Source organism: Emydura macquarii, unplaced genomic scaffold (assembly GCF_026122565.2).
Source record: "Emydura macquarii macquarii isolate MOO-44397 ecotype Brisbane River unplaced genomic scaffold, CSIRO-AGI_Emac_v2 contig_2975, whole genome shotgun sequence".
NCBI classification, from domain to species: Eukaryota; Metazoa; Chordata; order Testudines; family Chelidae; genus Emydura; species Emydura macquarii.
The window spans coordinates 2,163,426-2,188,989 of record NW_027133112.1 but is presented as its reverse complement, the minus strand read 5'-3'; the positions used below and the strand labels follow the sequence as shown (position 1 = coordinate 2,188,989).

Genomic DNA, 25,564 nt, shown 5'->3' with positions numbered 1-25,564 from the left:
GGCATCTATGTACTAGAGAACTGAACAAGTCTTTAGTAGGAAAAGGGAAACTTTAAACATCTTTTCTTTATTGTTGTTTTGCAAACTTGGAAGTAAAATCTGTCTACTGATTGTAGTTCAATCTGGCTGTAAAGCAGCCACAAAGCTGGTTTTATTTACACTAGGAATTAAAGGCAATCCTGTTGTAATGCAATCCTCTAGTGGCATCATGCTGCCATAGGCACCCAAGTTTTGAGAAGTTTGGCCTTGATGTTTATTAAAAGCATTAGTTTAAGTTGTTGTGCTCTTTGCAATGGTCCCTATTCAAAGTATGTAGAATATTGCAAGTACCGTGGGAAAGTGAATACCACGGTAGGATAAAAATTAAGATTTTAATCATGTTCACTGCATGAAGCTTTGTGACCACCTCTCCATCCATTTTTTAGCATTTCCAGGAAGTTAGAACAAAGAAGAGACAACAACAGTGAGTGCACGATCACAACAGGCATAGTTTTGGTGAAATTGTTTTCGCTGAGTTAATACTGTCGGTGATCGAAAACATTCTGTGCGCACTTGGTTTTTATTAGCTAGCATATGCCGAAAGCACATTCACTCTTCCCAAAGTGCTAAAAGAAAGAATTTTGCATGTGGCGACTTCCTCGGAGAAATTAAAAATGAAACAGACATTCTGGTTGAATGAGCAAGCCTTCCGGCAAAGAAAATGAGCTGACACTGGATTGTCTCTTTTACTTTCTGTCACAGAGCACACCACAGCTCTCAGCAGCATATCCCCTGCCATCACCTGCTGCCTCACATGCACTTGTGTTCTCTATGTGTGCTGATTGCTGTATGTGACTCATGCATATCAAACAGATTCCCTGTATGTTTGCATATTTTTGTGGCTTACCCCATGCTAAACTATTTCCTCTGTTAGCAATCCTCTCTCCCCACACACACAAAAAAGCCATATGTTCGTTGTCTTTGCCAGGCACCTTTCTTTCAGGGAAGCACTTGCTACAGCAAAGGGGATAATAATAAAAATACTATATATTTTCCATAGGGCTGGTTTTCATTTGTGTTTAGTGAAAACATCAACAGGGATTAAGGTCTCAGTAAATGTTTAGGCTGGGACTGATTTCCATTGTAATTTATCCTGATAGATTCCAGCTCTCTCACTTGTTTGCTCTTCAAGGTCTTGGCTTGCCTTTTAAGTCGACTAAAAGACAATTTCAAAATAAATGTAAAGTTCGGTATATACTTCAGAAAAAAGGAAGTATGGAATGGAACTACTTCAGTGGTAGTTGATACACTTAGATAATGAATTAATAAAATTGTTTGGCTTGAAAAACCGCTGAACCGAAGAGATAACAAGGCACCTGTACGTTCTCCCCAAGGAACTAAGCAGACCCCATTAATATTAATGTAGAATTTCAGATGAGAGAATGGGAAAGCCAAGAGTCTGTGAAAGTGGCACATATCCTGCATCAATATACTGCAAACGAACGCTTTTGGTGGGCTAGCTCTGCAAGGTTACATGCCTTTGTTGCATAAAGAGGAAAAGACACAACAATTGTTTGCTCTGACCCACAACGGTTGGCAAGACCAACCCCCAAACATACACTTACAGTGAGTGCCAGGCGGGTGTGTGTTTCGTATTCAATCTAACTCAAAATGTCAAAGCAAAATGCACTTGAAAATACAATCTTGCACCATGTTTTGTGCTGCAGCTATGTAAAGCCACCCTTTTCTCTGAGTTTTAATGAATCAATCTGCTCAGGTTCACTTAAAGCTTTACCAAAGTTTTCTGTGAGCCTGGACTGAGGTTTTTGTGTGTTGAGCAAAATTGGAAATCGAAATGAGTTATGCATGATTGTGTTGCAAACATTTCATGTGACTCTACTGGCTATCTTTCACAGACAAGATGAGAGGATAGAAAAAGTAGAGATGAGAAATTAGTAACTCTCAGTCATTTAGAATCAGAAGAGAAGTAGAAATGGAGTTATGGAAGAAGCAAATTCTTACTCAGCCATTGTGTGAACCTATGGTGAAAATAAAGTGGAATGAGATAAATTGTTGGGCAGTGTGATCATATTGGGTATGCAAAGATCAATATTTAGATTCTAATGAAATGAAAAGGTGAACCCAGAGCAGCCAAAGGAGCCATAGGTTGTGAGAAGGAATAAGTCTGTGAAGATTCCATCAACAATAAATGAATGGTAACTCCTGCATCTACTCTACCACGTCTGAAGATATCAAGGGTTATTGATAAATGCAGATCGGACTGGTAAGGTCATTGAAAACAAATGAGGAACTTGTTCAGAAGGAACTGAAATGAAGAAGATGGGTGGTAAACTAAGAAAAACTGACCTCTGCTAAGATATACATAAGTGTATGAAGGCTGGGTTCTGAAGGTGAACATGTGATAAGAGAGACTGTTTCTGAAGTAGCCCCAACACGTTAGAGGTTTTGTAAGATAAAATCACATATACACAAGTTCAGTGACAACTTGAAGTCATTACCACATGATGTGTTCAGTGGCCTATGTGATACATATATTGGACTGGAGAACATGTGAGAAAACAACCTCGCAATCTGACACTCTCATTGGAAGTCTTAACAGAAAGCCCAATTATTTAATAAAACACAGAAACTGAATTACCCAAAGTCAGGGTGGAGGCAAATTGCCATGTGAAGCTTGCACTGTTCCTTCCTCGGATGTATCTGTTCTGCGTGTAAACAAAGACTCCAGACTCAATTCAGCAAGTTTCACAAGCATTCAATAAAAATGGAGGGGGTGGAAATGTGCTGTTTCCATGAGTGAAGACTGACAGCATCTTTCTTTGTGAAAGGTTTTTATAATATTATGTAGAGCTGTCTAACATAACAGGAAAATAGAAAATAATATGATGATTGTCCGATTCTCCACTAAAATTGGGATAAACTTAAAAAACCATGAATATGAAGAAAATTGGAAATGATGATGTTGTAAGAATCACCGTATTAAGAAGGAAAACTGAGTTAATTTTAGCAATTTATGGAAAATTGCTATTACAGACTTTGAAGCACTGGATTGGAAGGAATAAAAAATGGAAATTGCAGAATGAGAAGGGGTCATGGAAATCTGAGAAAAATAGATGTAGGAAAGTAGGTATTTTGATAGAAAAGGCATTAGATGAAAGGTGAGTGACAAGGTGGGTGAGGTAATATATTTTATTAAACCAGCTTCTGTTGGTGAGAGAGACAAGATTTTGAGCCAAACAGAGCTTTTCTTCAGGTCTGGAGCATAAAATGGACAGAAGACTGACACCAAACTGGCATGAAACCAAGTGAAAGAGAGAAGTAAATGGAGTACTCACACTATGATGAACACTGAGAATGCACACTGAGTCTAGTGATAAACATTGATAGGATGAAAACTGTTATGTAAGAAATAGTCAGGAATAACTTGACAGTGGAAGAACCAAAGAAGAGGGCTGTGGATACATACAGTGGTACTGGAGGTAGCAAGGAGTCTTAACTGGTATGAAAAGGCACTTTCATTGTTTTCCTTCTTCTGATGTTTGTTTACTTCAAAGATTCAGCGATGAATGTTCAATAAACAGGCACCTGGTTGCAGTACATAAAATCATTCACTAAGGGCTATCGATTGCAGTAGTCTTACTCATGTTGGACTAGCGCCAACCTCTCCAGTAGTCCGTTGAAATATGTGGAACTACTCAAGGAGTGAAGCACTACTCCACATGAGGAAAGGTGTCAAAATGAAGCTCCAATTTAATAAGCGTGAATCTGCCCCCACTGCCCAACTATAAAAACCAACAGAACCAACCACTAACTCCAACATGTGCATAAAAGTTTATGGAAATGAAGAGCTAAATACCAATGGATTCAACAGCCAAACAGATTCGCGACTTCTATGAGCAGCCAAGGAGGGGCTGTGATAGGCACCTTCGGAGAAGAATTTCCACAGCAGACCCCTACAAATGCCCTTCCCAAATACAGATTGAACCACAGGACAGCAAACAAGGTCATGTCCGCTTGATCTCAACTGCCTCAGTGGAGCACAGGGTGAAATTTGGACCTGCTAGGGCCTTAGTCCTGGATTATTAAGTAATTATTGGTATTATCAGCGTTTATATTTTAAAGTGTATTTGTGGGCTTATTGAAAGTCAGTGTAGTTGGCAAAAAGATGGTGTTAAAAACATGGGCTCACTGATTGACATTTATCTATATTGAGGAGTAGGTAAACAGGTTAGAAACCAGGCTCATTTGTGTGAGAAAAAGACAGACTTTCCCAGTTAAAATAACAGTGACAATTCCATTCAAAGACTAAGAAAAACACACTTTTTCTACATAGGCATTCAGTGAAAATCCACCACAGACTCTTATAAAATAAACCAAACAAATGCCATTTTTGAGCATGGCTCTTCATCTGTGTTATGTCTATATTGTATTGCTTAATTTAAGGCCCAGTTTTTTTAAGTATCTGCTGATTCTGAGTAGTACTTATTCACATGAATAGATATATCAAGTGCTACGTAACAGAATCAGGAAGGTTTGCAACTAGATGCTTGTTTTTATTTGATTATTTTAAATTTATATCAAAGACTTTGTTGTTTGTTTTTGGTTTCTGTTCATTTAAATTAAAATGTACTATAGATTTAGTATAGAGAAACTGGTTTGGATCAAATCAAAAGCGATTCAGATTTTAGCCTAAAGCTTGAATCAAACCACTGGATCCAAACTCCTTTTGATGTTTAAAAAACCAAGTGTAATGAGATGCCCTGCTTTATCACATTTTGAAACCCTGCAGGTAAACTAATATTGATATGATCTCATTGTGTCCTTTGTTCTGTGACCCTCCTCACGGTAATATTTGAGCATCTCATAAACATTAACATTATCCTCACAACATCTTTGTGAGGTAAGTCTTATTATCCTCATTTTACGGAAAGGAAATAGAAGCACAGAGAGATTAAGTGACATGCTCAAGTTCATACAAGAAGTCTGTGAAAGAAATGAGAATTGAACTCAGATTGTCCGAGACCTATCTCAATACCTTAACTACAATGCAGGTCTGTCTTGTTAGACTCCACCCTGAATGTAAATGAGGTGAGAAAAGCATACTAGAAGAGAGATCTAGGGTGTGGGAAAGAATCCCATGAAGGTCCAGTTCTGAAGAGAAAGTTTAGACTGGGATTTCATGCAGTATTACTTTGGAACCACACATTTGTTAATAAAATAAATACTGGAGGGGTGGATGACTTTTTGACTCCTCAGGTGTATAATTTTTGTTTGGACCTGGCTGGGAGCTCCACCAGCTTACACCTCAGTTTTTTTTTTTTCTTTATGTTTCATTTTCATATGTCTCTGCACTTATTTTTTCTGGCCAGAACCAGATATGAAAGTGCCAAAATATTATAAAAGAGACTGTTATCCTGATATTTATGGCCTGCCTGAAAACAGGAATTAATGGAAATTATGCATTTTTATGTCTTTCAAGAAGTAAGACTATATAAACTCCAAAATCCCAAGCAACTTTGCTTAGAATTTACAACTCAGTCCACAATTACCGGGTTCAGTAAAAAAGAAGGGAGTTGGGAGGAAGGAAGGACAAACTAATCAATCAAGTTATTTATGCGCACTTAGCAGCAGTTAATTACAATTAGAATAAGTAAGTATTTCATAGATGTTATCCATTATCAAATGCTTTTTGTCGTAGCAAAAAGTACTTAATCTAATACTTTCACAGGGTCAAGCTAATAAAAGTTTAATTGAATGAAAAATCAACTATCAGATGAAATAGCTAAAACTCTGGAAGATGGAAGATTGAATTCAATAAATGGCACAGACTCTTCATCAAATGAGTCATAGGTTTTTGATGCCTCCCAAAAAATATGCTCTTAGTTTGCCCACAAGTTATTGGGATCATTATAGTAATTACTGGATGGAATATGCCTGTGATACATAGCAGGTCAGATTAAAGTATAGGAACACTGGAATGGCTATTCTGAGGTCCACTTAGTTCTGTATCCTGTCTCAGACGTTGCCAATACCAAATGTTTCAGAGGAAGATGTTCGAACTCTACAATATGCAGATGTGGGATAATCTGCTCCTCATATTAGGTCTCATCCTGATCTCTAATAGTTGGAGATTGGTTTAAGGGTTTAAGAATGAGATTTATTATTGCTTCCGAAAATGTTAGCATAATTAATTATGATAGCGCTGGAAATTCTTGTTATCCATATATATGTTCCATCCCTTCTGGCCTTAAAATCTATGAATAAAAAATACATTACTATAATAAAAATATTCTAAAATGTTTCTTCTAAAATGACTCCTAGTTTAGCAGAATAGAATATCTGACCCCAGGCAAGAAACTTCTGCTTTTAGTTCATCAAATGTATACCTACTGCACTACTGTTTGGCAAGTTCTGGGAACATGTGTTTTTTTTCCCAGAATGCATCATGTGCTTTTTGGATCTGATGTTTTGTTCAAGAACATTCTCCTACTCCCAATACTTAGTAAGTGAAATGATTATAGTCCAACACAATTCAGTGGAAGCATTTTTCTCTCCAAAGCAACAGATTTTCTGAAAGCCTGGTTTAGAAGTCTAGTAAACCTGTATTACTTGTAAGAGTAGCTAAATTTATTTTCCAGCCAGAGGTCCAGAACAACCTACATCCAGAATATCATTTCAGTGCAGTGAGCTTTTTCCCTGACACTAATTGTTTATTTTTATGTTGTTCTCCATCGCCTTAAGCTTTCTATGTGAAACAGCACTGTCTTTGATTAAATAAGCAGTCATATTTTAAAATATCTAATTCAGGTTTAGTCACTCCAGGATGAATGATCATGTCCCCATCTTTTATATCAGATGCTATCCTGGTATGTTTTAATGCCATGGCATCTGTTTGTTCAAACTTGACTGCTGTGGTTTAATACAGTAGCAGGGAAGAGTATATGAAGAGAAGGCGCTTTGTTGAGCTGAGAAGTCAGTATTCTCAGAAATACTCTGTGGCATTTGTGCTTATTCATTTCAGCTTGTGGAGAAAAGACTGAGAGGGATTGAACAATATATAGACATTCATGTACCCATATATAATATGTTACAGACACGGGCACAAAGCAGGTCAGGCAGAGATAGAGATACACACTCAGGTTCTTCCTCCTGAAGTGACATAGGTATCAATAGTACTAGGTCCTGTGGTCACCAAATCCCTCACAGCCCAAGAAAACAGAAGCCACCAAGGAGTTAGCAGCCACTGAAATGAGTGGTCTCCCATCACTTTGGAGCTGCTATCATTCTGCATGATCAGGTGCTGGAAGACTGGGAGTAGAGCCTGGAGAGTCAGGAGTTTAGGCTGCTCAGTGGGAGACACAAGTAGCCAAAGGTCATGGGGGGCAGAAGTAGCCAGTGCAGGTATTTCCACTGCTAGTAGTAGATGATGATTCTGGCCACTGCAAGCTTCTTTTCTAGTCTGTCCCTTATAGTATGTTTACACTGCAATTAGACATCCATGGCAGGCCAGAATAAACAGAATTTTGAGCAGACAAAGCAAGTTTGAAGGCTGAGGGTGTAGTATTGGTTGTGGCTGGTTATTGTTTTAACAGTGGGCAGAGAAGCCAGCTTCCTTCCCAACAGGATCCCAGAGTGTAACCAAAGCATTACTGAATTTTATGACTTGTCCCTGTGCTATATGTGTAATACATAGCCTCCAATGAGCACAGAAAGCAGACATAAGAGGGAGCAAAGAATAGCTGATGGACTGAGACTTCCCAGGTGTTGCTAAATAAAGCCCTTCAATGCTGGAGTATCTTAGATTTCTTGATTGAGTGATGCGATTGATTATATAGCAAGAACAAGCTGAAGGTGATGCAGTGAAGCAAGGATTTGGCAAGATAAGGGTGCATGGCAAACGTTAAGTGATGGGATGTTGAATAATTCATGTAGAATTATAGCTCCATAGAGGAGTGTTGGGGTGGTGATCTATTTATTGGTCCAGGTCAGAAGAAAGTCAGTGTTGCTCATTCCTTCAGAATTGTGGCTGAAAGTAATACCATAAGTCATTCACAACAAAAGTTGATTTGACATCCTTAGTTTACCTCTTCCAAGGGGTAGAAATAGGTGATTCATTGTTGTCAGTTATTCATTTTGCTCTCAGCTAGGCGGAAGTCATTTTGCTCACATTACCCTTTGTTTTCTCTTTAGTATATTTTAAAGGTTTTTTTCTTTGAATTCCTGATACAGGATTCCCAGACTGAGTACCAATATTGCTTTGGGTACTTGAAAAATAATCTAGGGTCTGGTTGCACTGTAGCCTTAAACATGTACTATATGTGTTTACTTTGGTTTCAATCCATCTTAATAAAGCCTTCAGGTTTACACCAGGTCAGCTGTATATGCCTGTATTTACATCATTCTTCCTTCCTTATAGGAGATGTCTTCCTTCCAGCATCTGAGTAAGAAATCAGAAGCAGTGTGTTGTTGGCTTTCAAGATCAAATTGTTCTTGAGGAAAAGGCTTCAGCTGAGAACTAGAAATAATAAGGAAGTATAGAGTACAATAATAAAAGTGCAATCACGCACAGCTTTACTGAAGAGCAACATGATACCACAGTTGCCAAAGGGAGCCCTCTAATGCACTGAAGAAATTTCACATGATCATAGTATTGAGATTGCATCTGGAGGGAAGTCTCTGTTTGGAGATTTAAAAACAAGTTCCCACGGCAGTTACCTTGCATTTTACTTTGGCTCAAAGCTGCACAGCACAAAGGGGGGAAACCCCACCCTACTTGGATCTGAATTTCTCAGAGCAGAGTAACTGAATAATCAGCTCATGCACAAAACACCATTTTGATTTCAATTGTTTTGAATCTATCTTGATGGTTTATGGATCTACTTTTTAATCGACTTTATTCCCCAACAAAGACTCCAGTTGAAAGAGTCAATTTAGATTCCAGTTCCATAGAACTGATGTGTTCAAAGATAATAACCCTTCTCCTCCTCCTAATCCTTTTTGAGCACACAGTTCTAAGTCAACAAGCCCTACCTCTTGTCTCAATGAAACACATCTATTACTAAATAATAAATTGTTTTAAAAATGGAACTTACAAGCTATATGCCAATACTTCTGCTAAATCCCCTTGCTTTTTTCTACATTCCATCCCTTACCTGTTTTGTTTGTATATACATAGATTATTTAGGGTCTAGTCTTGCAAATACATATTACTAAGGGTAGTACTGGGAGCATTACATTCAATACTCGTGCTCCCAGTACTATGCAATAATATTTATGGTACATTACTTACTTCTGGGTGTCTGGCTGGTGAGTCTTGCTCACATGCTCAGAGTTTAGCTGATCGCCATATTTGGGTTCGGGAAGGAATTTTCCCCCAGGGCAGATTGGCATAGGCCCTGCGGGTTTTTTGCCTTCCTCTGCAGCATGGGCACGGATCACTTGTTGGTGGATTCTCTGTACCTTGAAGTCTTTAAATCATTATTTGAGGACTTCATTAACTCAGTCTTAGGTTAGGGGTCTGTTATAGGAGTGGGTGGGTGAAATTCTGTGGCCTGCGCTGTGCAGGAGGTCAGACTAGATGATCATAATGGTCTCTTCTGACCTTATAATCTATGAATCTAATGGAGTCTCTCTTAAGTCAATGGGTGGCAGGGGGTGTTGTCAATGAGACTATTCTTAGTAGTAATTTTTTTGCAACTTTGGCTGCATGGGCCCCAATTCAGGTTAGCATTTAGGCATGTGCTGTCCTGAAAAGGGATTCTTTCCTGCCTAAGGTTCTAAGCTTTTCAAGGCTGTATTCTTCTTCCATGTTTATACAATAGCCTGGTTTACTATGGGCACTAGATAAATCATGTTAATAAGTGGGCAGAATGCCGGCACCTATAAAAATGTAGCCAGAGATACAAACCATTTTTAGTTAGTAATTAAAACTATAGGTTAAATATTAGGTAAAAACAAAAATGTGTTTCCTGTATCCAAATTCTTCAGAATAATGTATATATCGTTGTTCTCTAGAATGTAACCCACTTAAAAGCTCAAACAAATCTTACCTTTCTCTTATAAAGACATATTTTATCCTTTTTTACTTTTGGCTTCCCCTTCATGTCATTTAATATCTATAGTCTTACAATGAAAATGACTGAATAGTAGAATTCCTTGTTAAGGAATTGACTGGCGCTGTCAATGAAATTTGACTTGTTAAGGAATTGTAAATTGACTTGTTAAGGAATTGACTGTCAATGAAATTTGGTTGGGACTCAAGGAAAATCTGCATGGCATTTGATGCATTGTTTCCTGCAACTTCTGACACTGCTGGCCCTGACTGAAAATGCTGCATATTTCAGTTGTCTGTACATTTTCAAAGTGGTGCTTGATAAGATCCAGGAATTCATTCACAAATTCCATAAGGAAAAGTCTCTGTATGCACCACCACCACTTTGGCAGTTTAGCCCTGCTCATGCTCAGCAATTACATGTGCCTCTCTTAATGCAAGTTTAGCTTAATGCAGACTATAAGATATTGACATGAAAAATATAACTAAGAAAACAACGGAAGAGGGTGAGGAAGACAAAGAGTTTCTGAATTGAGCTTTCACATAACCAAACTGCCATAGTCTGACTGATGGGGGTAAAATCAGAGAGGGCTTAAATGGTGGTGTGTGTTATATATTGGGTGTAAGTTGATTAGAAAGGCATTATATAGATCACTTAAAACACTGATCTGAACATGTTTTAGAGATAAGCCCTTTGAAGTGAAAATCAGATTGCATTGGGGTCAGCCCTCAGTCTGCTGCTGTTTATCATATTTGATAGACAACGTCAGAAGGAAGATCCTGATGGGAAAAAGTGAGAAGCTGCTATATGCAGTGTTGTAACCATGTTGGTCCCAGGATATTAGAGAGACAAGGTGAGTGGGGTAACATCTTTTACTTGACCACCTTCCATATGCTATATGCAGACAATATAGTAATAAAGGTGTCCTCAAAAGAAGATCTAGAGGAAATGGAAAACCAGTGATATAACCAGCCAAAATGGCCATGGGATGATAATGAACATGACTAAGACTGAAGTCGTGTTTGTCAGAAGAGATGCCACAGGGAAACTAGATATAGAGGTTAATAGAATATGACTAAACCAGGCTGACCAGTTCAAGTACGTTGGCGGTTGGGTTACAGAAGATGGCGAGCTTTAATGTGAGATACAGTCCAGACTGGGGGGAGCTGGAAGAATAAGGAATAACGTCTCTGGGGTTTTGCAAGACAAGCATATACCACTGAGACTGAAAGCCCACCTGTATGGAACAACAGTGTGCCCCACAAAGCTGTATAGTGCAGCAGCATGGGTCATAAACAGATGGTAGGTTCAACACCTACAGGTGTTTGAGATGTGGTATCTTCACACAGTAAAAAGAGAGTCAAGGTGGGTGAGATAATATCTTTTATTGGACCAACTTCTGTTGGTGAAAGAGACCAGCTTTCAGGCTTACACAAAGTTGTTCTTCAGGTCTGGGTAAGGTACTCAGAGTGTCACAGCTAAAAACATGCAATAAAAAGTCACACAAAGAGACAGATTGTGAATAGCAAGTATTAGGATGGAAGTCAAAGTCCATAATGTGGCTATAAAACTGAGGAAGCATGACTTCGCTGGTTTGGATACATATAGAGGGTGAACGAAGAGGACCTGGTGAAGATAACATGGAAGGAGAGGGTGCTAGAAGAGAGACCTTAAGGAAAGCCAAGGAAATGATAGATGGATTGTATCAAAGAAGATGGTAAGCAGGTAGACCTTAGTTCCACCTCAGACAGATGAAGAAGACACATGCTTGCAGAATGACCCGACCCCAGATGATGGGATAAGGGGAAGAAGAAGAAGAAGAAGAAGTTGATTAGAAAATAGGTGTGAGTGAATTGGATGGGTGGAACAGAAGGGGAGTAGTTAGCAGAAAATGAAACTAAAGTGCGTAAGATAAAATATGATCATAAGACTGATTAGTCTCACATCCTCCTATAAGCTGTTTTCCCACTAACCTCCCTGTTTCCCCCATAGGTAATTTACAGCCACTTAAATTTGTTTTGTGATCAACTAGAATCATCATTTACTTCATAACTGAATTTGGCCTAGAGACTTCCATGGGCGTTTTATCCATTTATACCATGGCTGAATATGGTTCAATTTTGTAATGTCCATGTTCACACGGATGCAAGTGAACTGTTGTACTTCATTTACGCTGTTTGCTAGGATACTGTTGGGAATTACACCCCCCCTCCCCAAGTGGACAAAGTGCTCATATTTGTGGGAAAAGATTCAAAGCAATTCAAATGGTGCTTACATGGAAATTCTGTAGGCATATATGCCAAAAAGGCATTGAAACTGTTACCATATGTGGCGCCAACCTTGCTTTTTTAGAGCTCCTCACTTCTAGAGAAATCAGGGATGCTAGGCACCCTTTAAAAAAAAACCTGTTTAGATTAATTATATGCTGAGAGAAGGCTGTGCGTTGGGGATTCTTCTTGTATTTTAAATGTTCCGAGTTTTTTGAGAGCTGCTTTTCTTATTAGTTGTTTGACACAGTGTGCTCAGTTGAATTCACCAAGTTCATCATAAGCATGCTACGTTCTGCCAGAATATCAAATTAAGTTCTAGATTTCATGATTGGTAAAGAATATCATCCCCTCCGACCCCCTAAAAACAACATTTGGTTTTTGGGTTGAGATCTCAGCAGGCCTTTCTTGTGACAAGAGTAATAGTAATTTTCTTCCTATTTTATGTTTTTATGTTTCTTTAGCCAATGTTTTAAAGATTGCTTAAAGAGCACAAAAGGTCATTAGAAAGCTTTATATTTATTGTCCTTGCCTCCAGAATGCATTCCATAACTCAGCTTAATGTGGGCTGCAGCAGGCCAAGAGTTTTACAAGCCAAGATATTATGTCTAGTCAAGTTAGTGACATGCCATAGAGTTCAGTGAAGAGGGAAGGATAAAGATCTAGTTTGAGTAGTGTTATACTGCGTGTCAAACATGGAAGTAAAAAACTCTCTCTCCAAGTCACTTCTACGGACAGATTGTATTCCTGCCCCAGGCTGCTGTAGGATAATCTCTTCGAATGTGATCTCTGGAAGTGAAAAAGGCCTAGGATCATCTGCTTTATACTGTCAAGTTGATTCCTAGTATAACTTCATTGAAGCTAATGGAGCAACACCAGAGATTAATTTGGCCCAGTGCTTTGTACCTGTGTATATAATCATAAGGTCCCACCCAAACTATAAAGAAGTATTACAGCTGACAAGCAAGTATGAGCTGAATGTTGGGCAGTGTTGTTATTGCTCAACTAAAGCTTTTTTACTGTATCTTGGTATCAACAATGGCCTACTCCATAATAATGCAAGTGTTATGCACGGGAATGGCTTACCTTGGGAGGTGGTGAAATCTCCATCCTTAGCGGTTTTTAAGGCCCATCTTGACAAAGCCCTGGTTGAGTTGATTTAGTTGAAGTTGGTTCTGTTTTGAGCAAGGGGGTTGGACTAGATGACTTCCTGAGGTCCCTTCCAACCCTAATTTTCTATGATTCTATGTTACAAGAAAATTCACCGACCCTCCCAACCACAGGGAAAGTGTATATTCCACTACACCCTTTTATAGAATGCAGTTAGATTTCCACTATGTTTCAGTTCCTCCAAGGGCCAGTACAGGTAGGCCAGATGTCCCCTCCTTTTCACCTCTTCTCACCCCTGGGGCTTTTTAAAGAGGCAGTCACTGCTATTTCACGAGTGCAAGGGCTTAAATTCCACCTGACTTGTAAGGGGACACACTAAGGTGAGGGAGGCCTCTTTGAGCTCTGTGACCCCACTACATACCCACATAAGAGCCAGATAGAGTCTGACTCTAGGTTATTCATAACTAGAAGCTTTAACACTGAAACACACATCTCTTCATAAAAGGGATCTCAAACTCTCCCAGTCCTTAGGCACATTAGAAACAGATCATATTCTCCTGCTCAGCAACAAACCCTCCAAATCTGCTACTATCTGGGCATGCAAAGCCATCATAAAAAATTGCCATGTCAATTCAGAGCAGGCACACCACTTCTTAATGAGTGTCAGTGTTCCAGAAGGTGCACAATACATCATGAAGTAGCATTTTCAGTGCTTGCCTAGCAGGTTTCTCTGTTGAGTCTCTTTGCTTAGGGCCTGATTCTCCTCTCATTGAAGTCCACAGGAAAGCTTGTCATTAGATTTCTAGATTAAGAAATGTAATATCATTGCCTTTATCAAATGCTAAAGATCTATCATGCTAAAGATCTAGGGCTAAATTCAATCCCACTGGTAAGGGTGCTGCAGTTTACACATATGCACTCACACCAGCTTGGCCCACCATACTCCACAGTCAAGGATTCACCAAGATGAGTGCAGGCAACAGTCCACTCAGGATATTCATTCAGGGTGGACAGCTTTAATCTTCATGGAAACAGGTGCAAAATCTGGGTGTATTTCACCCATATGCTTAGTTTATACACATCCGTGGTTGACCATGTTTATTGAAACCATTCTGTCACCGAGAGGGTTGGTTCTTTATATCTGTGTTTTTCCATTATTAACCATCTTCTTGACAATAGCATTATATGTGCCAAAGCCTGTCTGTCTTTGGAGCTGCTTCCTCCTGTCTAACTGCTTGAGTTGAAAGGTTTTGGCTTTGGGATGTCTAAATCCAAGTTACCTTTCTGAGGTAGTTTAGCAAAATCCCACAGAATGTACAGACAGGACCTTTTCTGGTCAGTTACTTCTGCATGTGTCCAAGTTCTGAATGAATGTTACTATTATTATTTATTTGTGCTCTGGCAGCACCTAAAGTCCCCAACTAAGATTAGGACCCGATTGTGCCAGGCATTTTACAGTCATAGGATAGAAGACAGCCCTACCCTGAAGAGCTTACAATAATTTTGTACATCACTTTGGGATCAAATAGCATCTAGTGATGTTCTTAAATTGAGTCTCCAATAAATTCAGAACATGGCATATCTTAAGATACATAATGATGATTCTCTCACAGTTACATCCTCAATGCTCTTTCACATTTTCTCATAATAGGTTTTCTTCCTCCACAATATTCCTGATTCCTTATTAAGTACTCTGTATATAATTTCCCTAAAGACCAATACATTATTACCTCTCTATTTGGCATTCCTTTTACATTGGTTTGCATGGTGAAGTTGTACTCCTCTAAGTAAAGTAGAAATGGGAATTTTGCCATCTTCTGGTTTTGTGTTCAGTATAAGCTAGAGCCACACATTTTTCTCCCTTCAATAGCAGGGCCAATGTTTTTTTTCAGTTAGCCAGGTGTATATGTGGAATAGTAACTGTACTGACTTTTAAAGATTTATGTTAGCATAACTGAATTTGGTTTATTCTAGCTGTTTTTCATGGGTGAACATGGTCCCCCTTATTACAGTGTCTGTGTGCCTACCAAGTATTTACAAATGGACACGACAATTGATCTCTCTGTCTTTATTTCAGCCTTGCCATCTTGCAAGAAAAAATAGCTTGCTTAGTTTAGAACGTTTTTCTTGTTTATGTCTGGATATGTTTGTGTGTATGTGTGTACATGCAACTGTGGTGACATTTTTGAGGAAAAGCTAATCTGAAGAAATGCATTTATTTTTGAAAATGGTGTGGTCTTTTTTTCTTTTGGGAGTGAGTTCCACATTCTAGGTCCAGCTCCTGTGAACGTTGTCTCTCCTGTGCTCATATGCCTCCCTCTAGTGGTCAACAAGTTCATTGCTCCATTGGAAAGTGGCTGGTTTTGGAGTTCATGGTCACAGAAGGAAATGTGATCTCTTAGGTAGCTAGAGTCAGTCCCATGGAGGGCTTTGAATATAAGGACAAAGACTTAGAAATGGACTCTCTATTCAACAGGGAGCCAGTGCAGAGCACTGGAGTGAACAGTACATGGCAACCTGTGTTATCAAGCAGGCAGACAGCTGTGATTTTAGTTGCAGCTTTTCAGGGGGTGTAGTTTCATTTCTGGATATACTGTGTTTTGAGACTCAAGCCTGGAAGTCACAAGTGTGTGGATCATTGTGGCCATTTCTTATAGGCTGGGATGAAATATTCTGGCAAGTCACAGCTGGAAGTGCATATTTTTTTGTTGTCGTGACTGTTTGGGAATCTAACAATACTGAGAAATCCAAAAGGATTCCCCCCCCCCCCCCCAAGTGAGGACTGATTTAATAATCTAAGGCAGGTGCTCTGGATAGTGGGAGTGCTCTTTGAAGCACTTCCCTGTTCCTACCAGCATCTTCTCAGTCTTGCCTAGGTACTGCTTGAGTCCGGTGCTATCCATCCAGTGCAGATTTCATCAAAGCATTGATAAAATTGGGAGATGGCACTGATTTATATTTGATGCAAAGGAGATACAGAGCTGGGTATCATTCAGCAGTTCATCACATTGTCCCAGTGGCTTTGTATAGAAGTTAAATAATATAGGGGAGAGGAGTGAGCCTTGAAGAACTCCTCAAGTGAAAGATTCAGAGGTGAGGAAACAATTGTATGTGTGACACTCCCAAGTCACTTAATTGTCCCAGATAACTGAAGAGAGAAGTTTAGCTATTAAATGTAGATCATACTTTCCCTCATATTCATGACATGGTGAGTGTGACATTATTTTCTTCTTTCTCATCTCATTTGTTTTCCATAACAATCCATTCAATCCTTTCACTCCTGCTAGACCCTTGTCTATGACCAGCCAGTTTCAGTAACTCAAAGTGACTCTCCAGTGAATTGGAGCCCTTAATTATGGTGCATATAAACAATGCCGGAAGCCAAGGAGGTCTTAACCATGCTCCATAATTCCTTTCTCCAGAGCTGTGTGTCTTCTTCTGGCCCTCCTCACTATTATGGAACCCTGAATATTTTTGCTCTGCATAAATTACTGTTTGGACTTTGAATGTATAATAAAAACATAAATGTGCATTCTGCACTTCTGCCAACTCTGAGAGAGCACCAGGACAACAAACTATTGGAGTGAGCAGTCAGTCCATAGGCTTCCCCATCCTCATCCTGAAACAAGGTGCATTCACCTGCAGCCTATAGTGACAAAAATTCTGGGGAAGTGCACAGTCACAAATTCCATTTGCTATAAAAGAAATGGCAAACTCATCTCTAAGAGCTTGACTACATGGTGTGGTGATGCACAACAGTGGGGTGTAAATTCTGAAGCGCACCAATATGCTACACACTACCTGCCCTGTGTAAACCCTGCTGGCATGCAGTAACGGTTCCATAGTGCACATTGTCGCAGTACTGTTTCAAAAGTACTATGTTAATGCACAGTAGGGAACATTTAGTGTACATCAGCCGGGTCTACACAGGCCAGTTAATGTGCAACATGTTGATGCACTTTAGAATTCACACCCCACTGGTGCACGTAATCATGCCATGTAGACAAGCCCTGAGTCTGTGAAGCAGAAATAAATTTAAAATGTAAGTTTTATATGTCAAATTATATTTAGTAGTGCTGCTGTTAATATTATTGCAGATTTTCCAGACACTGCACAGAAAAGTAAAAACCCGAGGTCTCAACCCCTGTTAATTAGCTCTAAACTATTGCTGACAATATATGATGTGGACATGGAGAGTGGGGGGTGAGTAGAGGGGCGCAACAGAAAACGTGGAAAAGGAAATCTGGTTTTGGAGTATTATTTCTAAGGATTCTGATTACTTGTAATGTTTTGATTACATTTGGTTCTTTTTCACTTTTATGTTATTAGAGGATCTGAGAAATAGCAATGAAAACATCACGTGGAAAAGTCTTGTCGAATTTAATAGGGACAAAAAAATAGGGTTCTATCAAAAGTTTTCTAAAAACCCATATGAGAATGTTAATTCCTTCTGTGGAATGTACACCATTTGTTATAATTCTAAAGAGTTCATTTCTTTAAGTTAGGTAGGATGTTACTTAAGAAGCAAGACTTGAAAATATGCATGCGATTGTTTTAAATCTACAGATAGATGTTATAGAAAGATTTTCACAGATATGGGTCCATAAAGCTCCCTTTGAGTTGCCAGATGAGAGTGCTCAGCTCTTCTGAAACTCTGGCTGCTCTTTCTTTACTTCCGTTCTCTGTTTTCTCTGCTCATAGCTGCTCTTCCTTTGATTCTGTTTCTGTGTTAGAATATATATTTCAGCTGACAATCTTGTATATTACGCCTAACCGTTTTTTGCTTCCCTTTGGATTTGGTGACTGTACAGTAAGAAGAACACTAAAGAGTGGACTGACGCCAGAAGAAGCCAAAGCCCTAGGTCTCATCAGCACCTCTGAGATGCAGGTGTGAAATCCTCAGAGGCAACGACCAGCATAACCATCATCGGTGACACATGGGCTGGCAACGACTCAGTGTGGCATTGTTCTACCAGCCTCATCTGCTGCTCCTGATCTCCCGTCCTCTATTAGTTTCATTTTGATAAGATATATAACAGAAAAACAAAAAGGGCTAAAGAAGGGTGTGTCACAGCTCAGCACTAAAACCTAACCGATACGAAAAGGAGTGTTTGAGTATTTGTAGGTGAAAGCTTATAGCTTGTTCTCTCATGATGCATTGATGTGGGTATTAGGGGACTCTCTTGAGTTATCTTTTTATTGTGTGAGCTATGTTTACGTTGGCTTTCCTTGTGGCCTGTTTTAGTAATTGTAAAGTATGGCATTTTGTCAGTGCAAGGAACAGTCCTTAAAGAGGCAAAATAACTTCTGTTACAGTTACTATGATCTTCCTAAAATTGTTTTATTGGACAGACAGAAAGAAATCTGTACAACCCTATTTTTATCTCACCACCAAAGAATGTAAAAATGTATATGTACTTATGTATATATACAGTATGGATGTGTATGTATGTACATACACATATAGTCCTGGGGTGAAATCCTGGCCCCACTGAAGTCAAAGGGACAAAGATTTCACTCCTGGGGCCTTAAAATTCCACCTGACCTTCAGGAAAAGAGTGTCTTTTTACAGGAACTCAATGCTATTCAATGGAATTCACCCTGCAGGGCAGGAAATACCTTGCAGTGCAGGTGGAATGTTTAGGATTCTGGACTCCATGTGTGTATATGAACGTACACTTTACCTAACATTGTACACACCAGATAGCACAGAATACCTCCAACTGTTGAATGCCAGGTATACTGAGTCTTTGTACAATTTCAGAAATCTATGCCAACAATTTACATGCTACATAAAGAGGTTCTGATGCCAAGATCAAGAAGTTTTGTTCACCTGCTTGAGCCCTTCATGCTGCTTTTCTCTGTTCTGATGTAGCTTAGTGGTGATTTTGCTTCAAACTTTCAAACTGAACTGAATATGAAATGGCCCTGCTAAAACTCCTTTATATTTTTTCTTTATTCATCATCATTAAAATAAATAGCTAGGATACCACAGTGAACATTTCTCTTCCCACACAAGGAATTTGCTTTTTCCTCGTCTGCCCTTATCTCACTGTTTGTAACTGACATCTATAAACATCCTCAATGTATGTGTGAAGTTACGTGCATATTCTATTCTGGTACATCCCGATATAAAGGATCAAACTCCATTGTCCAAACCAGACAGAATGTCAGAATACCAATTAATCATCTCGTTTGCCTTTAAGTGAATAGAACCACCTCAGTGATTTTGAACTGAACCCACTGATTCCTGGATTTCAGCAAAGTTGAAGCATTTTCATTCTGAGAACTGTAATTTAGTAACAACAAAGAGACCATTGTATACCAAAGCACATCTAGATGTAATGGTACCGAAGAATGCATTGTGAGGAAATGTGGGATTAGCTCTTTCTGTGACCCTGGGCTGGGACTAAAGGTGTATTGACTCCCGCATTCTGGTCCACTTTAAGGACAGGAAATGCTAAGGATAAGGCAACATACAGGCAAAATTTCAGCTATATATGAAATTATGTTGTACACAGAATTCAAGTGATCTGAGAGCCGATCAATAGGCAATATTGAAATAAATGACCAAGTAGAATCAAACTACATGGTTTGATTATGGTGTGAAAACTCCCATCTGTGCAATTCTCTCTCTCAGCTGCTGGATTTCAGCCCTTATTGACAGTCGCCTGGGGCTTTGACCCATTCGATGAGTCCTGGTTCTTACACTATGGCATTGGACATACACATATCAGTGAACATGTTTTCCTGATATTTGGCAGTTAGTTAAATTTGTTAACAAGTGCATTTTGCAAGCAGACAGAAGCCATTAATTGGTTAGCTGATAAACAATGTAGCATATAGTAAAGAATAAGTTGAAAGCTGTGAAGAGGAAAGGACTGGTCAGAAACCTGAAGGAAACAGAACTGATTTAATCAGTCTTCAATTTTAAAAGAAATGATGAATTAGCATCAGGGTTTTGGAAAGATCTCTACGTGATATGGCAATTGGCCTTTCCATATGTTTTCTTATCTTTCTGCTCAAGATTGCATAAACACATAGATGGAGGTATTGGGGGTTTGTGGAAGTCAGTGAGGTCTGAATGAGAGGAAGATACCATTAATGCAAGAATTAGTTCAAATTACTGAGACTTTAAAGTGATGAGAGAGATTCAGATGCTCCCTATATTAAAGCAAAATGTGGCTGATGCTTTCTGATGACCTATGTTTTAATGGAGGAGAAAAATTACATGTGCGTTTGGAATTAACTATTTGAATTGATTACAAATGCATTGTACATGCAAAGCAACAGTCATTGATTGGTCCTCAAGTGCTCTATGGGAACAGGGATGTGTTTCATTTAGCCATAGAACACGGATCAGTCTCTGGAAAATAACATTTTCAGTAAATTATTAATATATTATTTAGGAGTATAAATATTTGTTGAAGGAGCAGAAATGGTACCAAACTTTGTAACATTTATTTCTCTATCAGTGAAAAATTGAATGTGTGTTGTTTTGACACAAATGCAGAAAAAGCAAAGATTTCATTCAGATTTCCTGGAGAGGGGTGTATTTAAAACCTTCAGTATATTTTTCACTTGTGAATTATTCCACCATTTATATTTTTTCCATGTTTTTCCTGGTTCTTGTCCACCCCTTTGCTTAGTGGAAGTTCAGTTCCTCCCAAGTTCCTCTTCAAGTTGTTATTAAAGTCCATTTGCACACAGAGCAAGTTTAGTCTTGCTCAAGTGATAATATACTAAATATTGTTAACATAGATCTTTGGCCCCAGTTATTTAATGTGGCAAAATAATACAAAACATAAATGACACAATAACTATAGAAAAGATTAACATTTACATGCATAATACAAAGTGCCTGTTGTCCATTTTAGTAATATTACTAAATGAATAAGGAAGTAATATTTCCTTTTGTATCTGCCCATATATGATGCAGTGAGTGAATAAATCATACTTGTTCCCCTTTATATGACTAAGAGGGTTGAAATAAATTGGAGGAATTGCCTAAATTTGCACGTGTTTGTCTGTGTGTAACCTTATTGTAAATCCCAGGCTTTCATTGCAGTCACTGTTTGTCCTTTCTTCATCAGAAGAACTCATTATTAGCACCCAATAGTTATTTTAAAACATATGTGATAAAGATAGTTCTTGTGACAAATAAAAAGATATGGAAACATGATGTAGTAACACATGCTACATTTTCCCACTCAAAGTTCCATGGGCTGTTTCCAAACCCATGTAGCAGTAATAGCCACCTCTATTATGTTTTTCATAATAAGAGCAATGCCAGTTTACAGCTGAGGATCTGGCCCCAAAAGTTCAAATATCCAGAAAGAGTTCTCAGAATGCCTTGTGCTGTTCATATCAGAACCATTACTGCCAATAACCTACTCAGGCCGAGTCTACACTACAAACTGATATCGGTATAACTACATCGTTCAGGGGTGTTAAAAATTCACATCCCTGAGCGGCGCAGTTATACCAATCTAACGCCCAGTGTAGACAGTGCTATGTTGATGGGTGGGCTTCTCCTGTCAACAGAGCTACCGCTTGTGGTAGAGATGGATTAACTACACTGATGGGAGAAGCTCTTTCTTGGGCGTAGTAGAGTCATTACTGAAGTGCTACAGCTGTACCGGTGCAGCTGCACCACTGGAGCGTTTTAAGAGTAGACCTATCCTCGTTTATCTATTCAGCACAGTACCATCCTCATGCTGATTTGGGATTTCACATTTAAAACAACTGCCAAAAAGAGGCTATCTTAATTTCCTTAATGTCCCCTGGTCTTTAAAAATTAACTGCTTACAAATGTATCACATTCCCTTTCTCTCAGCTGAAGGATAATTTTCCATGGTAGCACAACAGATATGGATGCTTGCTACCTATGTCATAGAAGCACCCAAAGGAATTCTGTCCATGCCCTAAATAAAAGATCCCGTAATGAAAAAGAAGGTTGTCACTTATCACCTCTTTGTAAATCCAGGTATAAGAATCATATACTTCAGTTCTTTCAGAATGCAAGGGAATATGTCCTCCCATTGATTCCCACATGTAATATGCGCTTTAATATCTGCAAATGGCAGACCATCCTTCTGCAAAACTGGAACTGTAAAAGAGGCTTGTTGTGCACTGATCAACATTGGAAGCAGCATTGAAACACAATTTTAAAAAAATATTTTTTTCTTCATTTGACCCAGGTTTTTTTCCCCCCTAAATCACTACATTTTTATTGGACTGTGTATCAGCAAAAGCTTGAGGCAAGTAGGTAAGTGGGTAGCAAGGTTTTGTTTTCCTTTTTAAAAAGCCACATGGTGCAGCCTCTCTCAGTGTTTTGGAAATCTGTGGTAAATCATGCAAATAGGGATGTTTGGAATATGGCACTGTGGGTAATTTGGATTGCAATTCATGTCCAAGTTAACAACAGATCTGAATCTGTGTCCTGATCTGGCCAGATGCTGAATGCCTCCTGCAAGGTGCTCAACTTCCATTCCAGATTCTTGACACTTGAACTTTAAATTCCCTACGTACTGTGTTGTATATGTACCCCAGACAATGGGAATCTGCATTTATAGTTAATAAGGGAGGAATGCAACAACTGCTACAGGTGTAGATGACATGTCGCCAGCATAGCAATAGGAACCAATTCTTGTGTTTGGGGACTGTAGCCTACTGGCATTTCCCGAGTGACATTAAAGTTAAACATCTCTCAGTCAGCTTGCCTGTCCAAAATCCTTTAGATCTCCCGCATGTAACAGAGATTTAGAAATTAACAATAAAAATGTGATTCATTTGCCAAACATTGTGAGTCAGGATTAATATTTTCTTAGGACAGGTGGTTGTTGCTTTTACAATAGATTGTTTTAAATCTGATTAGGAGGGGGAAAGATAATAGTTTACCAAGTTCACATCCCCTGTCCCCTCACACCCACCCAAACACACAAACATTCCTATACCTCAAGAACAGTTTTGATTTGGAAGCCCAGATTTAGCAAATCATTAGTCTATAATGTGGAGTCAGTTTTTGTTTGTTTGCTATATTTGAACTGTAAACTGTTTCTAAAAGTGGCTACAAAGACATGACAACAAGCAGCACTGAAGGGCCAATTCCTGCTCTCTTTCACGCACGTGCAGCTCCCACTGTTCTCTTCAGGGGAAATTGTGCATGCATATGTGAGGATAGAACTTGGTCCTGTATAAAGTTCAGATTGCTCTGGATTTCCAGCATCTGGACGAAAGATAAACTGCAAGGACTAGGAATGCTGAAGTTTCTCTGCTTAAGAGCATTGAAGGAAGGGGGAGAGGAAGGGGAAAGAAAACTTTAAAACACCCTATAGTGTTTTCCTAATGCTGAGATGAAATGATGCTTGATTAGAGAACACTATTGAAACTTATTTGTAAACACTTCATAATACACGGGCCTATTTTGTGTTTGTCTTTTTTATTTTTTGCGACAAGTGATTGAATTGCATTTTAGATGCAATACAAAGAGCAAGCAATTTAATAGTTAAAGAGCAAGTAATTCAAAGGAGTTTGAGAGTGTTTTATAGTTCTATGTTCATGCAAAAAATTAATCTAAAAATTCTCTGTACACTTCTAATTTGTTGGTTTCATGTTGAGTGGCAAACAGAGGTACGTAATGTTTAACCATTAATCAAGTCAAACAGATGTGAAATCTGGAGGCTTCTTTGAAAGAAAAGGTCCATTGGTAGCAATAGGTGCATTTCTCCTTTTTAAAAACTGTCTTGGGGCATACTGTGTCTTTGTCTGTGTGTGTGTGTGTGTGTGTGTGTGTGTGTGTGTGTGTGTGTGTGTGTGTGTGTGTGTGTGAGAGAGAGAGAGCTGGGAATTGTAAAAAAAAATTGTAAAGTAGAAAAGGACGTGTTTCTTAGATATAAAGGGCAAATACTGTAAAATTGTGTAAATGTCACTACTCATGTTTTTTCATGTTGTGTGTAGCATAGTGTAATATAGGCTTTTCAGCAGTGTTATCCTGTGAATTGTAATTTAAAAACAAGCCATGCATGGTCAAAGATATTATCTACAGTTTCTTTTTCATTTGTTTGTTTTTCTCATTTTAGGTAAAGATATTTTGTTATATGTTAAATTTAATTGTCCATGAAACTGCTTTTTGTTTCTCAGTTTTACTTCATAAATAACTTGAATTACTGTTTAAGAACTTACTACATACACACAAGCACTCCTTCATTTGTATCCATCCTTAGGAAGCTTTGTCACTACATTGAGTATAACCCAGGGGGATTTTCCTTTTTAACGCACCCCTCTTTTGCCTCTTCTCCCCCACTCTATCCCTTCCCCATATTCTAGAAAATGCAGTCTCTCTTTTTTCCGTGCCATGCAGGGTCAACATGAGAAACTGACCTCAGACCTGTGTCCAAAATTTCTTTATATAAGTAGAAACAAAGCTCACCTTTACAGCATTATGTAAACACATCTTGCAATAAAGCTTCATAAAGCACTGTCTGTGTTGGTTGCTGATTTTTTTGATGTATCCAACTACTGGGACCTTGGCTGGTTATTTTTTTTTAAATTTAGAATTCTTTACGCATCCATGAAGCCGCTGCACAAGCAACAAAATAGCCATTGTTAAACCACCTGGGTGGCCTGGCAATAAAAAGCTAGCCTTTTACCTCTGCTTTCACTGATTGAACCAAATGTATAATCCTGAGTGAAGTAAACGTGTGTGTGTGTGTGTGTGTGTCTGTCTCTGTTCGGTTCTCAAGGATTGTAGTAACCTAATTCTGAAATCCCCACCAAACACAATGGGATGCAGCTTGCTGCCATTAAGCTGGCAGTTGATGAGTTTTTTTATTTTTGTCTTTAAAGCAGTCCATGCAGTCAGAGCCTTGCACAAAGGGTCCAGAGTTTGTAAATGCAAATCTCTGACTCTCCTGCACTCAGGTGAGTATTCTGAGTGACGCTGCACAGGGAGACGGAATTCCTGAAACCCTGCTTACAGAGCCCATGTTCATAGCCATAAAAACGGACATTGGGTGAGTAGAACAGGGATATTTTAACTCAATTGAAGTATGTTTCATACATCACCCTGGAACCTAAGCTTTGGGTGACAACTGCTTGTGCACAGGAGGACAGTGCCCCCACAGCATGCCCCAT

The 25,564-nt window shown here is 38.9% G+C and overlaps 1 protein-coding gene across 11 annotated transcripts in view; it reads left to right on the top strand.

Annotated features, from left to right (window-relative positions):
• Positions 1-24,904, top strand: part of FHOD3 (formin homology 2 domain containing 3) — a 586,676-nt gene extending 561,772 nt beyond the window's left edge. For 9 of the 11 annotated variants that reach the window (XM_067569969.1, XM_067569968.1, XM_067569967.1 and 6 more), the window contains one exon: positions 18,241-24,904. In XM_067569969.1, coding sequence (XP_067426070.1) covers positions 18,241-18,323 — 83 coding nt within the window. In that variant the 3' untranslated portion in view covers positions 18,324-24,904. Of the gene's footprint in view, positions 1-425; positions 1,003-18,240 lie in introns of those variants that run through there. The other 2 variants (XM_067569963.1, XM_067569964.1) reach the window with 2 other exon arrangements.
• The last annotated feature ends 660 nt before the right edge of the window (positions 24,905-25,564 follow it).